The 25391-nt window shown below is 35.5% G+C and overlaps 2 protein-coding genes across 2 annotated transcripts; one reads left to right on the top strand and one right to left on the bottom strand.

Moving 5' to 3' along the window:
• Positions 1-515: 515 nt before the first annotated feature.
• On the top strand, positions 516-6074 carry mrpl35 (mitochondrial ribosomal protein L35). The gene is made up of 4 exons (XM_030126980.1): positions 516-609; positions 790-955; positions 3306-3450; positions 5811-6074. Exons 1-4 carry the CDS (start codon positions 579-581, stop codon positions 5997-5999), a joined length of 531 nt encoding a protein of 176 aa, XP_029982840.1. The 5' UTR covers positions 516-578; the 3' UTR covers positions 6000-6074.
• Positions 6075-6712: 638 nt separating this feature from the next.
• On the bottom strand, positions 6713-21414 carry reep1 (receptor accessory protein 1). Its single transcript, XM_030126981.1, has 8 exons — positions 21253-21414; positions 18428-18500; positions 18230-18306; positions 18007-18127; positions 17499-17612; positions 15361-15526; positions 10966-11267; positions 6713-8273 (listed from the first exon to the last, which is right to left on the bottom strand). Exons 1-8 carry the CDS (start codon positions 21282-21284, stop codon positions 8202-8204), a joined length of 957 nt encoding a protein of 318 aa, XP_029982841.1. The 5' UTR covers positions 21285-21414; the 3' UTR covers positions 6713-8201.
• Between the last annotated feature and the right edge of the window lie 3977 nt (positions 21415-25391).

Below are 25391 nucleotides of genomic sequence, written 5' to 3'. Positions count from 1 at the left end.
AGAAAAAAACACACTGAATTCTATCAATCCTACATAAGAAAAAATACATTTAAAATAGGGCAATTTTCAGACAATAGTCTCAGTTTGGTGTTTGGTGCAGCCTTAATATTTTCAATTTAAGAGGAAAACAGAAGAAATGTACTTGAGGTCATAATTATTAAGAGATTTTTCAATATTGTCACAGATTTGGTCTTTATGTAGCTGTCTTTTATCAAGTAGAGTTTTATTATTATTATTTTTTTTACCATCATTTAATGACAAATTTCACACATTCACTGTACACTGTATGAATAATAAAACACTGTGCTAGCCGCTAGATGGCAGTAACGCGCTGTCATATTTGTCACAATGTGACGTTTGACCCAACAGGAAATTTAAAAACAACAAAAATTAGCAATAGAATATAAGAAGGTAAATACGTTTTTTTTTCCCAACATTTTAATATGTATTATTATTGCCTTTAAGCCATGAGAAATCATTCATTTCCGGAGGGTGGCGGAAATGCACAATTCAGGTTTGCAGCCGCCATTAAAAAAAATAAAGAAGAAGACCCATACTTCCGCCATTCAGGGACAAATATGGCGGCCGCCGTAGCGAGGAGAATATGCGGTGAGTATATACATTGACAGTCTTATATATTCATTTTGTCCTTAGGTAATTTACTTATATTTACCTGAAGTAAGTAGTTCTGCTGTTAGCTTATTTAGCAGGTTTGTTTTGTAGCTAACCGTAAAACGCTGGCGGTGACTGCTCTCTGGTGTTTTCATGATGTCCTTGTGTTTTCCACAGGCCTTCTGAAACCTCTGTCTGCATGTGTGAATGGCAGGACAACACAAGTCTGTCATTTCTCCAGTTTTATAAAGTCTTCCCCACTCTGCGGCTCTGCTGTAGCCGGTGTTAGTGCTCCTCTTCGGGCTGCAGGGAGCCTCACTCCCCGATACAACATCCTACAAAGGTAAAGGCCGTTTGGAACAACTACTGCTGATGCATAACCCACTCAGACATATATGTGAAGTACTGCAATGAAACAAGTATCCCTCTAGTGTTGTACTTAGTTACATCTTTCTATTTATATTCTATCAGTGCATCCCCATATTAGAAGCACATGTTTTTATTCAACCTTTGAGGGATTTAGTTTTCATTTTTATCTCATTGTCTTGAAAACCATGGATCTCCTGAAGGATGTTTGAATGTTAGTGATAAAATGTTCCTTCACAAAAGACTCCTCTTTAATCTAAATACACTTCTGCATTCACTTGAAAATGCAGTGTCCCAAAGCAGAAAACAAACAACTTTTCCTAAGCTTTTGTCTTTTTAGAGGACAGTGGATTACCTTAGAATAAACTGTCAACAGTATGCAATGTAATGAAAAAAGGAGCTCGACCTGAAATGTGTACAGTGGTAAAATAGAACTCACATCAATGAAGCTGTAATATTAGCACAAAACGTCACGTGTCATTGTAAAACACTGCTTTCCCCAGTGACTGCTTTAACTTTTCCTTACTGAAGTATATTTTCCTTATAATATTGTGAATATTTTTGTTCCATGAAGGTTTTAAAGACAGAAAAGGTCTTCCACTTCTATATATGATCCATCAACTGAAAATGTAAACACCTACATTTTTTAAAATTGTGATAAAATAGACGCAACAATATTCTTCAGATTTCAACAGTTGAGGAGAAATGGCGGTTTGCTTCACCACAAACTAAAGACTTGTCTTCAGAAATGCATTTGTGGTGGAGTCAGACATCTTGAGGGTGGCTTGTAAAACCTGAGGGCCAGATCAAGCGAAAGTGAACATCAGTGTCAAAAATTGAAGTTTCACCTATCATTTCTCAAATAGGCTCTTTTTTTTTTTTTAGCTCAAGTAATCTATTTTATGGAACTGTGTACAAAATTTCCGTATCACTTGTAGAACAAAAGATATAACTGATTATGTAAAGTTATATTCCTGACATATACAGGGTGGGGAAGCAAAATTTACAATATTTTGAGGCAGGGATTGAAAGACAGTGTATGACCAATTAGTTTATTGAAAGTCATGAGAATTTATTTGCCACAAGAAAACTGACATAATAGAAAATGTTTTTATTCTATGTGTCCTCCTTCTTTCTCAATAACTGCCTTCACACACTTCCTGAAACTTGCACAAGTGTTCCTCAAATATTCGGGTGACAACTTCTCCCATTCTTCTTTAATAGTATCTTCCAGACTTTCTCGTAATAGTTTTGCTCATAGTCATTCTCTCCTTTACATTATAAACAGTCTTTATGGACACTCCGACTATTTTTGAAATCTCCTTTGGTGTGACGAGTGCATTCAGCAAATCACACACTCTTTGACGTTTGCTTTCCTGATTACTCGTATGGGCAAAAGTTTCTGAAAAGGTATGGATAATAGTGTTAGGTATGATTATGACATCAATATATGTTTGGTTTCAAAACAATTGATGTTGTATCTGCTGAGAAAAAACAACTAAATGTTCATTGTAAATTTTGCTTCCCCACCCTGTATGTAAATGTACTATTACATTTAATAATATTTTTTCTTGCTTGTATAAGTTATATTTTAAGTCTGAATCTGTAGGAACTAATTATTCAACAGTATAAGAATACAGAAAGGTTATGTATAATCCAATAATTTTTCAAATATGCTCCGCTGTTAGCTGTATATATCACTTCAGCTGTAATATGTTTGTTAAATAAAAGTTTATTAGCATATTTGTAGTGTTTTAGTTCTAGTAAAGTCTTTTATCTGATACTGAACAAAGTGACAAACTGCTGTCCCTGTGTCACAACATATTTGTGTTCATAAAAACTTATCATGTAAACATTTTTATCCAATATTGATCACAATTGTAGTTTAACATCATAGCTTGAGCCCTATGTTTCATTTAGTATCAATTTCGTATGAGAACAGCATGTTTTGTACATTTGTGTAAAGTGAAAAAAAATGGTGTTAAGTTTTAGTCTCCCTGTCACGCAGCAGTAATTTGAATATTTTTACCCCAAAATTTTATTTATGTAAATTGTAACATGCATCTTGTGAAAGTACTTAATTAGACCTATTCATACATGTATTAAACATGGAGATAAGTTATTTAGTTTTCACAGAGCTTGTTGAACAGGAAATGTGTCCCCATGTCACTGCTCGGTCTGGCCCCTGACTGAATAAAGGCTGAACTGTCCCTTTAGGTAGATGTACTCATTAGTGATAAGGGAGGCACTATGTTGCAATAAAGTAAAATATTCTATACGTATTTGTTAAAGTACATTCTCTCTGCTCTGCTTCTGTGTTGTTACAGGGTGTTGCCACTTCTTCCCACCTTTACTCAACAACCAGGCAGAAGTCTGACGTACTACAGTGTGAAGAAGGGCAAAAGGAAGACTGTGAAGTCTGTGCCAGAGAGGTTCATGAGGTTGCATTGTGGCCTGTGGCTCAGACGCAAGGTACGGGTATTTTACTGTTTATTGCCAATGTCAGCAAATTGTTTACTGTACACCCAAAAATTCAGCATTGATTGTACTAGAGGAACTTTCTCATATATCAGCAAACATTGCTGAAACAACAGCTGTAATGGCTTAGTTGACCGCAGTTTTTTTGTTTAGAGCCCACTGGTTTTACTATGTAGGTGTAAGAATGTGTTAAGTAATATCTTTAAGGTCCCTCTTAATGCTAGTTTAAGAGATAATGTTAATATTAACAGAGGAAAACACCTTTAGAAACCTATCCACCCATAACAGTGGAAAATACCCTGTTTTCAGTGAAATATATTGACTTTTAGTTCTCAGCAATTTAAGTTCTTTGCTTTCACTTTTAGTGCTTGCCTAATGTCAGCATCAGCTCCCAGATGAACAATGGGTAGTGAAAAATCAGAATCTCTTTATTGTCATTGTACCAAGTACAATGAAATTGACGTAAAGCTCTCAGGTTCAGTGTAAGAATTTACAAGACAAACAACAAATATCAGTAAAAGGGCACAGTTATTTACATTAAAAAATAAAGTATTGCAAATTAAGAATTTTTGTAAAAAAATAGAATTTAAGTAGTGAAAAATAAATCCCTTAGTAAGATTTAAAAACTAAAAATTTATCTTACTAAATAATGAATTTATAAGACAGCCCACTGGTGGAAACTGACCATCTCAGAATAAGGCCATTTCTTACAACATACGAAAATGAATCTAAAATGAGAATATCCATCAGAGTTTAGAGATTAATTCTGTCTCGTCAAACACACAGTGCCCAGAGTTTTATGATTTGCTTTGTGCAGTCTATTCATCTAAAACATACAGACCAAATACTCTAAGTTTGCAGTAAAGTTCCATCCAGATTTCTGGCACTATGACATGGCACACTTACATACTGGAAAGAAAAATGTTGGAACCTCATTGCAGATTTAAGCCCAGTGTGGAAAAGGCTCTCACACCCTTGGATTGTCTGTTTCCGGATGCAGATTTGTTTGGTGTGGCCCCAAAGTTAAGTAACCACACCCGTCTGTTAGAAACCTTTAGCCCAGATCTGCACTGAGATTCCAGTGTACAAACCAAAGAGTTGCAGCACCAGAACCACTGAGTTTTTAGTCGGTATGCTGTGGTTGAAAAGACAGTATGTGGAAAATTTAGTGGTGCTCTTACATATCTTTATTGAGGTTTCACAGAAATAATTGGCACAAGTTGTAGAGCAAGTGAAAGAGGTAAAAAGATCTGAAATTGCTGCCACAAGTGCCTAAAACATTAGCTTTGGGTGGTTTGACATTAACTATGAAACTCTGATCAGTTTGTTTTTTTAACCATTACTCTTCATGTATTGAAAAAACAGGGCCAATGTCCCTGTATTCCACCAGCATGTTCTGTCAGGAATCAATAACAAGTTGAATTTGTGAGGTTGTCACATTCTGTCTCTGGGTGAGGTCAAGGGCATCATGGATGGACAGCCCACTACTTTTTGATTCATAACTTTTGAACCAGACCAGTTGAAGACAAATATTACACATAATTGGAAAAGTCTAAATGCCATCTTAAACATACTCAAAGGGCAAAATTTACTTTCAGATATTTTTAAATGAAAAATAGCAAAAACTACTGGGTCACAGATGGACAAAAAATTAACGTCTATTTTTTGCAAGAATTACAAAGTTCTCAAAAGTGAAGTTCCTCTGACATTTCCATCCTAAAATATATTCAGTGTATACCTTAAACCCTCTATTTTACAACCTAATTGGTTAGAGGAAATAAATATTGTATCATACCTAAATAGCAAGAGTTTTGACAAATGACAGCGTCACAGATGGACCACAAAAGTAAATATCAAATTAAAGCTGTGGGAGACTTTCATCACCAATTTTTCATCAAATCTGTAAAACCCCAGTCATAGCCTAAGTATCACGAATTTATTAGTCTTTCTGTGATTACTCACCTGAATCTCTTCCCTCACGGTAAACAATTTCAAAGTGTACTCCACCATAAACAAACCATTTGTTTGAAAATAGAGCCGGTAGGTAACTCGGGTATCTTCAGAATTTTGTTGCGACATGCGTTGTGGGAAGCGGAGGCTCGCGCTGCTGCCTGGCAGCAGCAGTGCAACCATATGATATCATATGGCTGCAACAAACACGACACGGAAACGGCTGGAGCTCCGCTTCCCACAGTGCATGTTCCGACAAAATTCTGAAGATGCCCAAGTTACCTACTGGTCAGGTTTTACAACAAGAAACTGCCAATATCTTTAAAAATACTGTCATGCCAATTTGTAGTCTTACTGCTGAGAATTCAGTGTTGACCATGTGACCTTTTCTTGCACGAAAACAGGCTGGATACAAGAAGAAGCTGTGGAAGAAGACACCTGCAAGACGAAATCGCCTGAGGGAGCATGTATTTTGTAACAAAACACAGAGCAAGCTTTTGGATAAAATGACAACATCTTTTTGGAAAAGGAGGAACTGGTACGTCGACGATCCATACCTGAAGTACCATGACCGAGTCAACCTCAAAGTTTAATTTGTTATTTTGTGTAAATGTGAATACTTATGTAATGATATACTACACATAATAAAAGTTGTATATGTCAAATAATTGTTGCTTTTTGAGACGACGGTATATATATATATATATATATATATATATATATATATATATACATAAAAAAAAGACACAAGGTTTTCATATTCATATTTAATGGCTAGAAACCGATTTAACAGAAATGTTTACTTAGTGGAACAATAAGTCGATAGCCATAAACCATCATGTCATCACATCACTGGTTTTAGTTTTGTAATTCATACGCATGTTGAAGGTTAAGTATTTTTGACATTCTGGCCTGCCAGAAAAATTTAAGATAACTTATTAAAGTGGTGTCTTCTCAAACAGTAAAATCAAAGTGGCGAGTTTATCAGGAAATAAGACATGGTATTCATATGTATGTATAGCCAAGTGGTAATCATAACAAAGCAACTAAAATGACTAAACATATCTCAGTGTTTACCAGCAAATCGCCTGAAGAGGTCAACAGCTTCACACACACAATCACTTAAGAAATCCAATTTTCATACAAATTATTAACAAACATCATGCAATGATGAGTTAATCAGTCTACGCACAAGTGTACAAATCTGCTACTTAGCAACATGTTTTTTTGTCAGTTTTACTTTGCATGGATTTTAATAGAAGGAACTCACCTCCAACACTAACACTGGTACTACAAATGCTGAAACACAGAATCTGATTTGATCTGTTTGACTTTTTTTTTTCTTTTTTTTTTTAACCATGTATCCATTAAAAGGACATTTCATGTGCATAACAAGTGTATCTACAACATCAGAGTGAGTGACGTGTAAACAGAACGGTTGTACCTGAGAAGCATTTGTTTCAAACTTCAAACCATCCCAAATGAGAAACGTACGACGATGAAAACTCTGCTGTGGAAATCCACCCACAGTGATGCTTTGTGTAAAACCTTTTCACAGCTCAGGCTCAGTGAATAAAGTACAGGATGAAAACATACAATGACACAAGTGTATCACCACCTGATGATATTAAAATGTTGTAAACCTCCAAACCGATACAGTCACTCGCATGAGTTCCTAAAAAAAAAAAAAAAACAAGAAGCTAGTAGAAGATAGTGTGTTTAGTGTTGCTCAGTTAACTGCTAAATTTTACACAGTGGTTTTAACCATTGGAAAACATCCAAGTTTATATATTTAGCACATTTAATTAAATTCTATTCCATTTTTTTGCTACAGCTGAAAGTGACCCTTTGATTTGCTCAATAAATTGTCAAATATATGACGTAACGTGCTGAAAAACCCAACAGTAGATTGTCATAAACAGTCTGCTCCACTGAGGAAACCTCTGGCAGGAGGGATTTCTATGTACTTTTATTTATTCCTCTGTTTCTAAATAAAGTGTTATGATCACTGTTAAATTTATCTTTATGGTCATTTCAGAGCAAGGGCAGTAAATTAGTTTAAACATAGTGCAAAAATGATTGTTTAAAGAGAAAAAAAGTCGTTTTAAATACTTTTCGCCACGAGACATTTTATATTTTCACGTCTCTGCGTTTTTGTTTTTAAGGCTTTATAAAAGAGGTAAATAACAGAATATCGTTTTCCACTTTTAGTGATTTTAAGGTAATTGGATAGTCAGCTGTTTCTTCTCACTGGAAGTTCATCAGTGCAGAATTCAGCTGCTAAAAAATGTTTCTTCAGAACAGAAAGACTGAGGGGAAAAACAGCGGCACCTCCTCGTTGGATCCTTGGCGTTTTTAACACATTCTGGAACAGCAACAGTGTCACTCCCAATGCCAGCTGTGGTTTTCAGTGACAGTACATTCTGTTTAATGGACTAATGACTGGGAAGACACACATGCGATTGCCAACCCGAACCTGATATATAAAAACAATCAACTCAGAAGGATGAAATACACACAAACTGTACATAAATACACATATTCATTCAATAACCCACAAACTGAAAATGTTTATCAGCATGGAGCCCATTCACTCATTTGTCCTATCTCTGTGTCTCACACTAAATTTTTTGATCATGAGCCACAAGCTATATATTATATATCGAGGGATCATCGTAGGTCACTTTGGTAATACCTTATTCCAAAGCAAAGGCTGCTTCAGTCATGTAGCTTTTGGCCATTCAGTATTTTTACTTCTTGCAGCGAAGGCAGCTGGAGGAGTCTTGAGGACTGTTTCACATGGCTTCATTGTTCGAGGAAAGAGCGCTCCTGGATCTCGTGAGAGGCCTCAGGACTCTAAGAGGAGGCTGTAGATGAGGATAAAAATAAAGGGAGAAGATGGAATTTAATCAGAAGCTTGTCACCATTGGTTTCCATGGAGCTCAAACAGTGCATCATGCCAAACAAACTCATATTAAATGTTGGGTTCATGTCCATGACTGATCTCACAGATGGGTGACAAATTAAAGGAAAAACAATGGGCGTAGCCTCATTCAGGATAATAATACCCAATCCAGATAGACATGAAAGTATGAAAAATGATGTGAGATATATATATATATATATATATATATATATATATATATATATATATATATATATATATATATATATAAATAAAACAATTCCATAATGAAAAGATTTATATCTACAAACTGTACTTGAACGTAACATGAGCAAATATGAACCTGAAAATTCTTAAGAAAAATAAAGACAATTTTAACAATATTACGCCTCAGTTTATCATTTATAGATGTGCATCACAACTTACAGATCACAGAGGATCTACAAATACACAAAACATTTAATAACAGACAGAATATTGGTAAAATTCCACATACTTGTCTTAAGACATTTCAGGTTGTTCATATTTATTCAGGTTATTCACATTTTTTGTAAAAGGCTAGTCTGTAAATGTAAACATTTTTGTGTAATTTTCCTTTTTTTTTTTTTTTACACTAAACCAACGAGGGAAATTTGCGTTTTTCATTATTTATAGGTTATTCTGGTAGTATTTTACTGGTCTGACCCACTTTAGATTGAATTGACCTAAAATGATTTTAATGTCCTTGATTGTTAATATCTTCAGTGTAATTTTTGCATTTCACAAATTCATCTCAGGGGCCAGATTGGACCCTTTGGCGGGCCGGATTTGGCCCTCGGGCCGCATGTTTGACACCTGTGTTCTAGACTGATGTACAAATGAAAATAAACTACAAACAAAAAGTTAAGGATATTTTTAATTTTTGGCCTATTTTTTTCAGTTGGGATTTTTGCACAGCGCTTTTTACTTTTTTGTGTGTGAATTGAATTGAAACACATTTTTTTAATGACCAGACATAGTTTTATTTACAAATGGCAAAAATGACCAAAAAAAGACAAAAAAAGAAATATCCTTAATTTTTTGTTTGCAGTGTAGGTGCAGGTTTTGGAAGACTGATGTTTGTGCCACTTTCATTTGTCTGAGAGCTTTTTACATCACATTTTCCTTCCCCTAAATGTAACCCTAACCCTACCCCTAACCCTAAATCACATTTTCCTTCCCCTTTTTGTCCAGTGAAAATCAATATTTTTTTAATAGATTGTAGTGCTTTTATTACATGTATTATATTTGCATCTACATATAGGATGTGAATTTAATACAGTGCATCTGATACTTATCATATCATACTGTATGTTGCAGTTCCAATGCCACCGTTACGTCCATGTCAAATTAATAAATAAAGGTAAAATCTAAATATAATATTGTCTCCTGGACATTATTGCAGTTGTCCATAAAACTTTTCTGAGCATATTACAAGGTAATGTTTTAGAGGTACATGTTTCTCACAGGATAGTGATGCTAGAAATATGATAGTTTGAGGTTTATTATCATTTCTCAAGTTTTCTTTTTACATTTTTCATATACTTGTAATTATACTTATTACATTCATATATGTTTTAAATATATTTTAATGTTATCATTTGCTTTATTGCTCTTTGTTTTGAAGTTTTTATTTTTTTTCTGTTCTCTCCATTTTTTCTTATTGCGTTTTTTTTTTAATAACTATTTCTCTTTTTTTCTTTTTCTTTTCTTTTCTTTTCTTTTCTTTTCTTTTCTTTTCTTTTCTTTTCTTTTCTTTTCTTCCTGCAACTTCTTCCACTTCCACAGATTTTTATTACTAAGTTGTTTTTTTTTTTTTTCCATTGTTTACATGTTTGGACTTTGACCCTCAATATTATTGATAATTTTCATGAGTCTTTCAGCTTCTCTTTACTTTAAACATCTGTCCCATTAAAATGCAACATACACATTAAAGCAGCAGTAATACGACTATAAATCACATGCAAATACTTTGCGTGTTTCTGTGTGCAGTACTTTTACTTGTAGTGGACTCTTTTAACAGTGTGCTATTGGTACTTTTATTGAGGTAATGGATTCGAATAATTCTTCCATTACTAACATTAGAGTTCACAGATATGTAAAAGGTACATTCACATTGTTTTGGTGGAACTTTGTTTGGCGTTTGAGGAACTGTAACTCATGAGCTGTCATGTGGTCACCCAAGTTAAAAAGTGCATGACACTTACTCATGACAAATATTAAAATAATAACATGCATTCGGTCAGTAATTAGGTTTTCCTTTAAGGTGCCACCTGTCTGAACATGAGCATGGCATGAAAAGTAAAGGTTATGATCACAAGTGGACAACGGGATGCAAAACACATCAATATCTGGAGTGACTCAGGCCTTTTCCCACAGATGACCCGTCACAAATGTACAAAGTCAAGATGACACATTAATGTGCGCTAAACAATAAAACAAATTACATAATTCAATTCTGTCAGTGCAGAAATCCAATCAGCAGCCAAACTCTCCACAGTTGCAGATGCACTGAACCGTGATGATTCATTTAGCCACACAGCAGTACAAATCGGTGAATCAGTGAGTAAATGTCCACTCTCGAGGGGCTGTTAGGATCAGGCAGCAGCTGAGCAGCCACGTGGCCGAGGCAGTACCTCAGGAGCCTTCCTCTTAACCAGCCTGAGCTGTGGAGAGCCCGACGACTCCTGCACCCCTTTCACCACCTCCTCAGGTTGCTCCGAGGCAGGAGGGGAGGGAGGTGGAGATGGAGGTGGAGGTAGAGGTAGAGAGGTGGGAGGAAGAGGAAGAGGAGGAGGAGGAGTGGGAGGTGGAGAAGGTGTAGAGGGTGGGGAGGACTGGGGAGACTCAGAGGCTGAAATGGTTTGGGACAGTGAGTCCTTGGAGTCCCATTGGTCCAACCCCAACACCTCAAACTCTGTCATGTCAAAGTCCGGTCCTGCACCGTGGAGAAAAGTCGGAGGCAGGGATGAACAACAGGCGCGTATGTTTAAAAAAAAAAAACAATATCTGGGCTATTGACTTAACCCTTCATCGGGCAAGTGACTATTTTTGGTCATGTCCACAAACATTAAATATGGGGCCAATCCCTTGCCTCAGTGAGGTCAAGAAGCATGTTGTTTTTTTTAGAACTATACAGTGATTCAGACAGATTTGATAGACATTTTGAAGCTGTAAATAGTGAATATGAGTGATTTTTGTCAGTTTATGACCTTATAACAATTGTTTTATTACATGTGTTTACTTTTTAGCAAGTGCTGCTCAGATGTTTTGTGGCAAGAGGAAGGAGACTGTTGTCACGGCAACCGATGAGGAGGTAGATGATGTTTTCCAATGACACGCTAAGGTTGAAATTTTCAATTTCAGAGTATTTCACTGAGTGAACTATAAAGGGTTAAAGGCCAAAGATGTTATGTGTAACTGCTGTGGAGTTGCAACTGTTTCACTGGTTGTAAGGATTAGGAAAGTTTATAATGCATTATCACTTTGCAGACCACAAACCAGAGGTCACATGGGGAGTTATAATAGGCAGAAAATCAATATAATACATCTTTCCTGCAACACGAAGTTTAACAAGCTTCTTCTAATGTGGAGCTCTGTGTTCAGACTGATCTCATGAAATCGCGTTGTATGTCACGCCAGTTCTTATGGCATTTGGCGTGCTATACGTACGCATTTTCATCCTTTCATGTGTTATTCAACACCATTTGATCACATGTCAATTTACGCCAAGATCCCTTGTTTTACACATCCATAACTGCTAACCCTAACCCTGAACATAACCCTAAACCTAAATGTAACCCTAACCCTAAACGTAACCCTAACCCTAAATGTAAACCTAAACCTAAATGTAATCCTAAACCTAACCCTAAATGTAACCCTAAACCTAAACCTAACCCTAAACCTTACCCTAACTCTAACCCTAAACCTAACCCTAAACGTAACCCTAACCCTAAATGTAAACCTAAACCTAAATGTAATCCTAAACCTAACCCTAAATGTAACCCTAAACCTAAACCTAACCCTAAACCTTACCCTAACTCTAACCCTAAACCTAACCCTAACTCTAACCTATATGTAACCCTAAACCCAATCCTAACTGCTCATCGTGTGGTATTTGATGCGGCGTGAACATACACACGGAAAGCTTATAATGCGTACAGATAACATGCTAAATAAAAGTGTAATTAAAAGTAAATTTATGCAAATCATGGTATCACGTTGCTATGTTAGTGTTGTCAGCATATGCAGGATAATGTCTGCTCAGGTCAGGACAGAAAAAAAAGCCATATATTTGCCTTTGTTGAAACATAATTTGAAGTGTTACAGGAATCTTTGAGGACAAATGTTTTGATAATGCATGAATTCAACCCACTAACAAGCACCAAATATGTGTTAATCTGCAGATGAGCATAATTATCACTACTATCATTATTAATATGTGTGTGTTGTTTTTAACACTTACATCATTAGAACCAAAGGGACTGATGCTGACAGACAGGGTAGAGAAATCAGAAATTATTATATTATGGTATGTAGATAAATATAGAAAGAGTAAACCAAAACTTAGGTGAAGCACTTGTTGTTTGGACGGGATGTTGAATTAACCCTCAAAGACCCAAACAGTTGCTGGCAACCAAAACCATCTACTGATAGAAAATGTTTAATAACTGTTCAACCATTAATCCTATCAGTGCATTGAAATAATTCAGGGAAAATGCAGTTTCTCAGCTTTTCCGTGACATCAGATGTTTATTTGGACATTCAGAGGCTCCGTAGTGAGCGTGGAAACACCGTCACCTTCTGCAACTTTTGTTTTTCAGTAAAACCCATGTAGTTTAATGATCGACACTGGTTGTAGATTTTGTTTCTGTGTTTAGTTAATGATATATTTTGCTTGTTTTCTTCAGTTTTCTCTGTTTTCCTATAATAACTTTTTAACCCTTTCATGCACAGTGGTCACTACAGTAGACAGTTATTCTCCAGCTGTTCTCTTGTATATTCATGGGTTTTGTTGTTTTAATTCCATATCAGCCAGTACAGTGGATCCATACACTGACATTCATACAATTACTGTAAATTTGTTGTTCTTCATAAACCTGATTTGCACTAACATGTTCGAGTGTAAATCAATTGCTTGTTATTGTGATTAGACTGTAACTAAACAAAAAGTTTAAAAAAAATTTTTTTTTGCATGTTATTTCCATGAAGTGAGTAATGACTAGTATTAGTGTAAGTTAAAATGGGAGAAAACATCAGACTAGCTGCATTAAAAATGTTTTTATTTCACAGTTTTCACGCTGTTTATCACTAAATACATTTCTTTGCTTCAGAAATTAAATGCATGGTGTCCAGCTGAGTGGACAGTTTTACAACTCCATGAAAAATGCACTGTTGTTTTTTGCCTTTTGCACAGCCTATATTCCACTGTGTACACATCGTACATTTTTACTGTATATTCTCTATTTCTGTTCTGTTATTTTATACTGTAGCAAGCAAATGCAACAACATTTTGTTCTGTATACGCTTGTACATCTGAATGACATTACTGTCATTCAATGTACAAGCGTATCCAGAACAAAATGTTCTTTACAGTCTGTCTAAGTTTAAGTCTAAAATAGGTTCATAAAATAAATTAAGTCACTTTGTTTTTTAATGCCTGGAGGAATGAAAACACTCTCATAATAACGCTCTCATAATTCATGAAAGGGTTAATCTACTCTGAACTTTGATGAACATCTATATGACCAATAAATTAAATATCGGAAATTATTTGATTTTCACCGGAAAATGCAAAATGCAGGGGATATTATTACAATAAATGGTGCTAAATCACTTAAGAAAGGTTAAATGTGGAGAAGAGCTGTGCCAACAATACTTCTAGGTCTTTAAGGGTTAAAAAAAACCATTAAAAAAAGATCCGCTGTGCCTTAAAGTCATTTCTGTTGTTGTGTCAAAATATTAGACCCAATTTCATGTTCATAAAGGAATCATTATCTACTGAATAAAATAAGAAACCATGCAATAGAACAAACTGTTTCCACATAGTTTACAAGTGGGAACAGCTCGCAGCTACATGTGAGTTTAATCACAGGATGGTTGGTCTGCAGCCCTTGGAGGCCCAACCTGCTCCAAACAGGAAGGCAGAGCTGACGTTTAGGGGCCGCTCAGGAAAACAGAGGCACCGACAACATCTGTGGTCTTAACCCTTGTAGGCTATTGTCGTAAATTCGCCTCAGTATTCCACTAGTTTTGTAACGAGGTGCTGCTCAATGTACATATGTTGAATGTCCATAGTTTTACCTGGTTATGATCACTGATGTTCATTGGCCACTTTTAATGTTCATATTATTAATTTCATGCCATTCTATTGATTTTTGGATCAGTTTTGTTTTGTTTTGTTTGGATTGTTGGCTGGAGGAACTGGTTAATAGTATCAATAAAATAATCTACATACCTAAGACTGAACTTTTTTTTTTTAAAAAAAAGTACTATTATACTGATTATACCAATTCACTGATTTGCATCATAAATATTATACTTGCTATATTCAAATTAACAATCTCAACTTAATTTGGCATCTGCTTGACAGTAACAACACATTTTTTATATATAATTATAAATAAATTTAGATAGCAAAGGGTTAAACAGGAAGAGAGAAATCTATGTTTTAAAGGAGTAAAATAACCAGTATCTACAGTAAAAACTCTTTTATTCCCATTGCCATAAACAATCTAAGCCATTTTTCCACCTGTATTTTATTGTATTTTATTTTGTCATCTACTCATGCATTCATTATTTAGTTGAGTATGATGTAGATTTTATGCAAATTTATCTTTTTATCCATAAATCTTTTACTGTTTTCATACTGTCTTGTCTAATCGTGAGTGAAAGTATTCTGATTCTGATTCTATTCTCCCTGCATCAGTCTTCTTTTACCTCTATATCTATGTTTCTTGTTCATTAACGTTTAGTTTAATCTCTGTAGTTGCTCTAATGTTTCCAGTCGGTAAAAAAAATCCGCTCCTCACCCTTGTTGTAGCTCTCTGACTTGCTGCGCATCATAGTCCTGGTCCGGTGTTGTGCTGCTGGGGTGGGCTGCGTGGTCCCGGAGCCGGTGTTGACGGGGTCGCCCTGGAAGGAAGACAGGTCCTGCATGCTGAAACTCCTCAGCCGGTCTGAGAGGACCCCCTGACCCTGGATCAGGAAACACCGGGGTTTATGTTAGTGTCAGTGGTGAAGTGGTGCAAAGGGCTTCCACACAAATATACAGACAAAGTTTATCCATGACGTTTCATGGGTTGATGATATCATTTCTAAGACGATTAACAACGTTTATGGACATAAACAGAGATGTGATTTACTTCATTACTGTATAAAAATGAAATCTCAACCCTGTCATCTATATCATAAAAGGGAAGTGGACTCTGTCTGCGTGTGTCTCAGGCATCACACAAAATCCAGAAAGAGCTGACTGCTGCAGTTTGGCATACTGATGTATTTTTGGTCAAGGAAGAGACTAGCAAAACCTTTAAATTTTAATTTAAATTTTAAAAATTCAGAAAAAAAATTGGAACTTTGGCCTTCTTTTCCCAAAATGTAATCTCATCTATTCTGGGTCACTAGCAATCTATAAACTCAATTTGGTATGAATTCAACCAAGTTTTGCTGCTACAGACATGTTCCAAACCTGCTGCTGCCCCGTTAGTGCATAATTTGAAGCACTTTATTACACTATGCACTTTAGTTTTTAGTCTTCTATTCTTTTAAATTTTTATACATATACACTTAAAATGTTTACAGTATTTTAGACTACTTTTATATTTCACGAGGTATGTTTTTATTTATTTTTTTATAAACTGACACTGTGGTGAGCCAAGCACCGATATTTTGTTTAATAAGGTACTGATGGTGCATTTATTGAATGATAATAAAGCAAGTCTGAATCTGAGTCTGACATGTGAAATTTCACACATTATAGGTAAATAGTGGAAAAAAAAGATTTAAAAAATTCATTACAAAAATTTTAAACTTTTTTTTTATGACATCCCAGCAGAAAGCACACTTTGCAGATGATGCCAAATGTTGGAGATAATGTGGGTCTCTGGAAGCAAACCATTGGCATATATTTTGGGAATGCCCTGTGATTCCATCCTTCCGGACAGAGGTTAATAAAGTTCTGAAAAACATATTTAAATTTGACTTACCCTTGCAATTCCCCACATTATTTCTAGGGAAATGCTGATTTTACATACGATGAATATTTGTTTAATATTTTGATAGTGGTGTGCAAAAAAGCACTCACCAGACGATGGTGCTTCCAGAACCCCCCATCATACAGGAGTGGAGAGATATAGTGAATGACATTTATTTAATGGAAAGGATTGCTTTTTCTCTTTGTCTTAATAAAAGTGTTTTTATTAAACTCTGGACCAAATGGGTCGAGTATATTCAGCCTTTACAACCAGATTTTGTGGAAGCCTGAACTGTAACTTTACCTTATTCTTACTGTTTTTGCATTTATTACAGTCTTTAACCTCATCTAATCTTTTCTCCCTGATTCTATTTATTTTGTCAATTGTACACATGTTCTGTCTCCCAATATGTATAAAGTTACAAAAAATGTATAAAATATGTGGATGACAGTGGGTCCAAAACTGCTCCTGATATTATACATGTTATGCTTTGTAATATAAAGTGCTATTCCAAAATAAAAAATTATAAAAAAAAACAAAAACAAAAAAAACTTTGGCCTACTTTTCTCGAAATGTAATCAGATCTATTCTGGGTCACTGGCAATCTATAAACTCAATCTGGTATGAATTCAACCAATATAATAGCATCAATTTGATTTAAAATATTTCTATAAAACTTAAATGTGAGGAAAGTTTGCATCCATAAATATTAAATTCCATTGTTTTTTTTGTTTTTTTTGCTAAACTCTTGACAATTTTAGGTAATTTCTTTGTCTTTTAAAGGTATAAACATAGATTTTAATGCTGCTGGTTATAAACTGACAAACATTTTTCAGGTTGATTGAGCACAGTTGGCTGCTGGGTCACAAAACACATACATTTACTTCTATTCTTTGTGAATGTTGACATGCATTTGTTGACCCTCTGCTGTAGCCCCATTTCAGTACAAAACAAAAGTTGTGAGTCTGCAGTACCTTTGTTGCAGCCATGACTGCAGCTGTGGCAGCAACATTCAACCCTTTTCTCCCAAAATGCACCAGTGTGTCATAGCTTCTGTCCTTCGCTTGGCAGATGTAGTCATCAATGTCCTGCAAAAAAAAAAAAAAAAAGAAAAGAAAAGAAAAGTGACCCCTCTGAATCAGTGTTATGTACATCCTGCTTTATCAGATGCTTCTTATGTTGTTTGATTTAATTCTGCCACTTCTGATCATCACGAGACTCTCTTATCTGTTTACAGGCTCGAACACAAAGGGAAAAGAAAAGGTGAAATCAGAGGGACACTGTCATTTCCTTTCTCCTCTTGGGAAAGGGGGAAAAAAATAGAAAAGTGACACAATGGTGCTGTTGTTGTGTCGACGTCAGCGCGGCTAAAATTGTATTGGGTACAACACGGAGCAAACTGAGTTAAAAACCAGGCTAAATGTTTTCACTCAACTACATCAGAGGAAGGAAAGGAAACCCGACAAAGGGAAAGGGTTTCACCTTTTCTTTTGAGGAAAGCGTGGGATGAACAAATTTCCTGTAGAGTACGCTGGAGCCCTTCGTGTAAGGGGACAAAAGCCACACCACAAAGGCTATCTTCAGTTCATAGTAGAAAGGAAGCCTGTAATAAAGACACAAAAGCAAGAATCGAGATAATATAAGTGCTTTGAGTATCTAATGCTGCATGAATAGTGATTAAAACGGATTATATGAGGTTTCTTACCAACATAGAAACATATCTGTAAATACTTCCACCGTCATGAATAGAGCAAATATTATCCAGTACATCATCCATTTCACCTAGAACATAATAGAAGAGTGAACAACAGAAAGCATGACATTACAAAACAATACTCTAGAAAATGTCTGCTGGAAGATATCATTTTGTGATACAAAAAAAAGCAAAAACAATAATACTCACATATTCTTTCACATCTTTTGACTTCACAGCTTTATAAGATGAGTATGCAGGATATAGTGTACCAAACACCAGTCTGAAAGAACAGAAAAGAGCAAAATGTTTGAACTGAATGACATTTTCAAACTACTTTAAATGCATTTAATCCTATTTTAGTCAAGACTGTATTTAGCTTTTGTTTTAATCGTCTCTAATTCCTGTTTCAATGTCCGTCTTTATTTTTATCTTTTCTGCACCTTCCTTTTGTTTAACGTTTTATTCTCTATTATTTTAATGTACTTTTATGCCTTTGTAAAGCACTTTGACTTGCTGTGTGTATGAATGGTGCTATATAAATAAATTTACCATGCCTACTTGTGTCGGCTGGTATCAGAAAGCATCTACTGATATAAAATGCTTTATAACCTCTGAACCACTAATCCTATCAATACATATCAATAATTCAGGTAAAATGTAGTTTCTCAGCTTCTCAGTGGCAGCAGGTATGACCCATTATGAGGCTCTGTAGTGAACACAGAAACACTTCTGTGACTGATTTATCGATAAAATCCTTGTAGTTTGATGATTAACTGGTTGTTAGATGTTGCTTTTATGTTCAGTTAAGGACATATTTTGCTGAAAAAGTCCCATTTTCCTCAGTTTTCTCTCGAATGACTGAGCTTTTATGAATATCTGTGTGATCAGAAAATGAAATATTGGAGAAAAAAAAAGACTTTCACTGGAAAATGCAAATTGCATGGGGGATACTGTTACAGCAAATGGTGATAAATCACTTAGGAAAGATTTAATGTAGAGAAAATTCATTTAGAAGTCACCACAAAAATATTTCTAGGTTTTTAAATGTTAAGGACACAAATATTCAGAGACAAGTTGCCGTGTTAACCCATAAAAACCTAAACATCCACCGCTGACCAAAAGCATCTACTGATTTAAACTGTTGATCCACTAATCCTATTATTACATGTAAATAATTGGTGTAAAATGCAGTTTGTCATCTTTTAATGGTCCAATCCAATCCAACTTTATTTGTAAAGCACTTTAAAACAACCGCAGTGGACCAAAGTGCTGTACAGAAGAATAGTTAAAACCAAAATTAAGACCAGTATAGTCATCAGATATGACCCATTTGGATATTCAGAGGCTCTGTAGTTACCGTGGAAACACTGTCATCTTCTACAACATTAATTCACCAGTAAAACCCGTGGAATTGGATCAATGACAGTGGATGGACACACTTGTTTTATGTTCAGTTAATGATATATGTTACTGAAAAACTCACTTTTTCTTCATTTTTTTGGTTTTGAAATAATATCCTTTAATTAAATCGGAGCTTTTATGAACATCTACATGATCAGTCAATTAAACATGGGAAAATAGATGATTTTCACTGGAAAAAAATGCAAAATTCAGAGGATAATATAATAATAAATGGTGATAAATCACTAGAGATAAAAATTCATTTGGGAACTGCCGCAAAAGTCACACTGGGTCCTTTTGGGTTAAATTCAGTCTAATTGAATATAAAGTGGGCCGCAGATGACATCAATAATCATGCGATTCTTACAATATATTTGAGTAAAACAAGAGTTAAAGCAGGTAAAATCAGAACATATTCAACCTTTACCTTTAGGTGCCTTCGGTGATAAAATTAGCTGACATTTGTTGTGTTTCTTTTCTCTAAATGTCTTTTGGGGCGTATACACCTGTGCTTTTCACAGTCTGGTCAGAGACAGGAGCCTGTTGAAAAGCTACGGCCCAGCAACAGCTGTGAGTGCAACCTGATCAAATTACTGACCCACATCATGTTGCACTGCTCTGGCCTGTCCGGCTAACTGTACTCATACACAGCTCACAAAACACAAGGACACTTAGAGAAGGCTGCACGTACCATCTGAGGGCCACTGGACTAACCTGATCTGGTGGAGAACGGGCCCAAAGTGACCTACATAACCAGGATTTGAAGAGGCACAGCAAAAGCACACCCTTCTGTGTAACAGGATCTTGTAATCTAAATTTAATTGCCTCACTATTTTGAGGTTTGGGCCTGGTGTCGGTCCAGCCAACATGCTCTGTAATGCTGATTCATACTTTGTGAAGGTAAAAATAACCTGAACCTATACTGTAACAGCTGTGATTGTATTGTTTTATTTCATTCTAGGCTGCATATACAAGAGGAAATGTGTGGATATGTTCACAAATCTTATTAATGTGGATAACTGTTGGATTGAAACCTGAGAAGGCGGACCCATCCCTTTTGTTTTTTCCAATATGGGACATCAACATAGAATACAGCTCCACTCAAAGACCGCTCCTGTTATTCACCTCATATATGCCATTTAGGTTTGTGCCAAAGAAAGACGCTTCTGATCTCTACATGTGACTCACAATACAATTTCACTGATAAACATGCATTATTCATACAGTCACGTCACGTCTTTGTCTGTAATAAAAAAAAGACACTTGATAAACACAAAGAGTGTATGTTGTACTGTATGTGGCAGCCTGTTCTGTAACACACTCCATGTACACAGGCCCGGATCTGCGCTCTTGAAATGTCAAAACACCTCCTGTAGAATCCAACTGTTTTTGTTTTTTTTTCTTAGTAAAAAATTAACAGACACAGATCTGATCCCCTTGTACACTGACGTCTGATTCTGCTTTAACAGACAAATTGCGGGGGTTTGTATAACGCGCGGCGCTCCTGCACCTTTGGATGAGCGCCTCAAACGCACCGCGACAACCAGGAGCCGCATATTATTCCAATCCTACTCCGACCGCGGAACATATGGATGGAAATAATAATAATGAAGAAAAAAAAATGGACTTACACCACAAGTCTAGAGATGATCCAGGAGACCATTGCGCTGGAAAGGCGACAGGACGCGCTGTCTGCGGGGAGGAGTTTCCTCCAGATGACAGGCGCGTCCAGGCGGCTGCGTCTGGACGCACACAGGCGGCAACGTGATGCAGAATAAACACACAGAGGAATCTAGGCCAACGCTTATCCATAGATGGCAGTGTTGTATTGCACAGATAAAACAGACTGAGCATGATGGTTAAGGGCCATTTACGCAGCTTTGCAAATAATTATCTAACACCCAGTGATTTTTCTGCAGAAATTAAACATTACACCATTTCACTACTGATAAACCGGTTCAATTACAGCATTTCATCATAGGCTTGAAACGCACAGAAACACATTAAATAAATTATGTATAAACACATGAAATATTTACATTGTAAAATTTTCGGGGTTTTTACTAGATGAGACACCATTATTATGTGCAGCAACTGGAAATTGAATGTGTTCAATGTAGAGAAAATTAATTTAGAAGACACCATAAAAATATGTCTATGTCGTTAACCCTTTATTGGGCAAGTGACTATTTTTGGTAATTTCCACATACATCACAAGATACTGACAGCAACAGTTCCAGTGAGGACAGTGAGTCAACAATCTCAGGTCCAATGTGGTCTCCAGGGTCTGTAAGGTCCACTTCTGCATGAACAGTGAGTGGACCTGCTTTGTTAGGTACCATGAAGTAATGGTACTAATGTAAGGAATGATGTTCAAAGGGAGAATGTGGATGTGGACAGGGGTCTGGAGCAGCACTGATGTTATTGTAGTGATCTAAAAGTGATGTTCTAAAATACATGTTTCTTTCTATGTATGTATGTATGTATGTATGTATGTATGTATGTATGTATGTATGTATGTATCTATCTATCTATCTATCTATCTATCTATCTATCTATCTATCTATCTTTTTTTGCCACTTATGGGTAAGGAACCAAATATGGTAATTTCATTGACTTTGATTTTCTACATGACAGTACAACTTTTTTTTTTAAATTTCACAAAAGTAACAAGAAAAGCTCTCGAAGAGCGCAGACCTCCGCCTAGGCAGATCAGTGGGCCCCCGTGACCCCCCCCACCCCCGATCACCACCAAAATTTAATCATTTCTTCCGTGTGCCAGTATCAACATTTCCTGAAAATTTCATGAAAATCCATCCATAACTTTTTGAGTTATCTTGCTAACAAACAAACATGCACACATACAAAGCAAAGTGATCCCAATACCTCCTGGCAGAGGTAATAAAGTCTTTTTACATCCTCCAATAACACACTAAGGTTGAAATGTAGAATTTCAGAGTATTTCTAGGAGTGCCCTTAAAAGGGTTAAGTGTTAAGGACACAAATACAGTCACGGAAAAAAAATTATTAGACCACCCTTGTTTTCATCAATTTCTTGTTCATTTTAATGCCTGGTACAACTAAAGGTACATTTGTTTGGACAAATATAATAACAACAAAAATAGCTCACAGTAGTTTAATTTCAGAGCTCATATCTATCCATTTTCCATGTTTTCTTGATAATAACCAAAATCGCTTCAGTTCTTACATCAATATCTATGGCATTGTACTGACAAAAACAGTGCTTTTAGGCATTCCATGTTTTCTTTTCTGTCTGTTTTAGTCACATGATACACACAGGAGGTCGTACTGGATTGCATAACCATTGTTTTTGATGACTTTTGATGGTCTAATAATTTTTTCTACGACTGTATACTAAACAGACAAGACCTGAATGACATTTTCAAACTACATTAAATGAACTGAATACTGTTTGTGTGTGCTTTATGAGTTGCTGGTGTTCAAAAGCATCTACTGTTATGAAATGGTTAATACATTCTGAACCACTAATACTATCAATACATGTAAATAATTCAGGTAAAATGCATTTTCTCCACTTTTCAGTGGCGTCAGATTTGGCTTATTTGGGTGTTCAGAGGTTCCATAGTGAACAAGGAAACAGTCATCTTCTGCAACACTGATTCACCAGTAAAACCCATGGAGTTTGATAAATGACAGAGGTTGTAGATGCGTGTTTTTATGTTCAGTTAATGATATATTTTGCTGAAAAAGTCACTTGTTTTTCAGTGTTTTCTGTTTTTATATAACCTTTGAATTTACTGATCTTTTATGGACATGATTAGCAAATTAAATATAGAAAAAAAAATACCAGATTTTCGCTGAAAACTGCTAAATGCAGAGGATAATATTATAATAAATTGTGATAAATCACTTAGGAAAGGTTTAATGTAGAGGAAATTAATTTAGAAGTTACCACAAAATTATTTCTAGGTCTTAAAGTGTTAATGCCACAAATATTAAGAAACAAGATGCCGTGAATGAATATAAAGTGGACTAAGTTATCAATAATAATGCAATTCTTCCAATATATTTGAGTAAAACAAGAGTTAAAGCAGGTAAAATCAGAACATATAAAGCTTTTTACTTTCAGTTTTTTTACAACTTGTCCAAAACTTAAAGACTTGGATTAAATTATCAGACCTCCTGTAATTTTTCTGTAGAAATTAAGTCAAACAGATAAATATCACACCTAGAATTATCCATATTCAATGGGAGTTTGAGATTAAGTTGCAGATTCAGTGTTTTATCCCCTCAGTGGTCCAGATTCATATATGTATTTATTACTTTGATTTGACTTCCTTCAGTAATGGTCTCCAATACCAGTTTCTAACAAAGACACAACTTTCTACTGTCAATATTTTTCTTTCAAAGGACTGATATTGACTGATTAATCAGCCATCAGGCTTTATCCACTATATCACAGGTGTCAAACATGTGGCCCGGGGGCTAAATCTGGCCCACCAAAGAGTCCAGTCTGGCTCTTGGGATGAAGTTGTGAAAAGCAAAAATTACACTAAGATATTAACAATCATTTTAGTTCAGGTTCCACACTCAGACCAATTCAATCTCAAGTGGGTCAGACCAGTAAAATACTACCATAATAATCTATAAATATTCATAACTCCAAATTTCTCTCTTTGTAAATGTAAATATTTTCATGTATATATACTAAAACAAAGAATAATTTCACAAAAAATGTGAATAACCTGAACAAATATGAACCTGAAATGTTTTAAGAGAAGTACAATTTTAACAATATTCTGCCTGATATTAAATGTTTTGTGTATTTGTAGACCCGCTGTGATCTGTAAATTAGAATGAACATGTGGAAATGATAAACTGAAGCATAATATTGTTAAAATTACACTTATTTTTTCCAGTTTGTTCATGTTATTCACATTGTTTGAAAGGATAGTTTGTGGATGTAAACATTTTCATTGTTTAATTTTACTTTTTCATTATAAAACAGAGAAAATTTTGGAGTTGACATTATTTATATATTATTATGTTATTATTTTACTGGTTTGGCCCATTTCAGATTAAATTTAGCTGAATGTGGCCCCTGAACTAAAATGAGTTTGACACCCCTGCACTATATTAACCAGTCAGTAACATTTATAACTCAAACAAGGGAAGAGAATTGTGTGATGAAGAGGAGACGATCCAGTGAAAAAGTCATAGTTTGCAAAACAGCTGATTATTACAAATTCCAGAAGAAAATGCAGGCGGACTCCACCTAGATCCACAAAGGAAAAGGCAGACACATGGGTTTAATAATTATTTACAGAGAAGAAAGCGCCAATACTGTTAGGAGTATATGTACTTTAAGAATATAAACTAGATTGTAGGGTTTAACACTTAATTTACAACTTAATTTAAGCAAATGCAGGATGTGTGCACGGTCATCTATAATGACATTAGTACTAATCTTTAATTCTACCTTATTGTCTCTCATTTTCATGTTTGTGATCTAAAAAAAAGCATTCATTAAACCCAGAGCTTAACTAGGGGCAGTCAGGGTCTTAACTGTTCTCAGTCTGAAGAATGACATTTCATCCGGCCTAGACATTTCTTGACTTGAGTTCATCAAACCAGAGAGCGCCTCCATTTTACCAGGCTGTGGCCTACATTACTGAAGCAGGAGCACAGAAATGAGGCTCTGTTACAGTAGAACAAAAGCTGCCCAGGGAGTGCTGTGGCTGCTGGAAATCTAATCCTTTTGTCCATTTTAAAGCCGAGGGAATTGCTT

The sequence above is a fragment of the Sphaeramia orbicularis genome, chromosome 22, assembly GCF_902148855.1.
Source record: "Sphaeramia orbicularis chromosome 22, fSphaOr1.1, whole genome shotgun sequence".
NCBI lineage: Eukaryota > Metazoa > Chordata > Actinopteri > Kurtiformes > Apogonidae > Sphaeramia > Sphaeramia orbicularis.
This window is presented reverse-complemented; position numbering and strand designations above follow the sequence as displayed.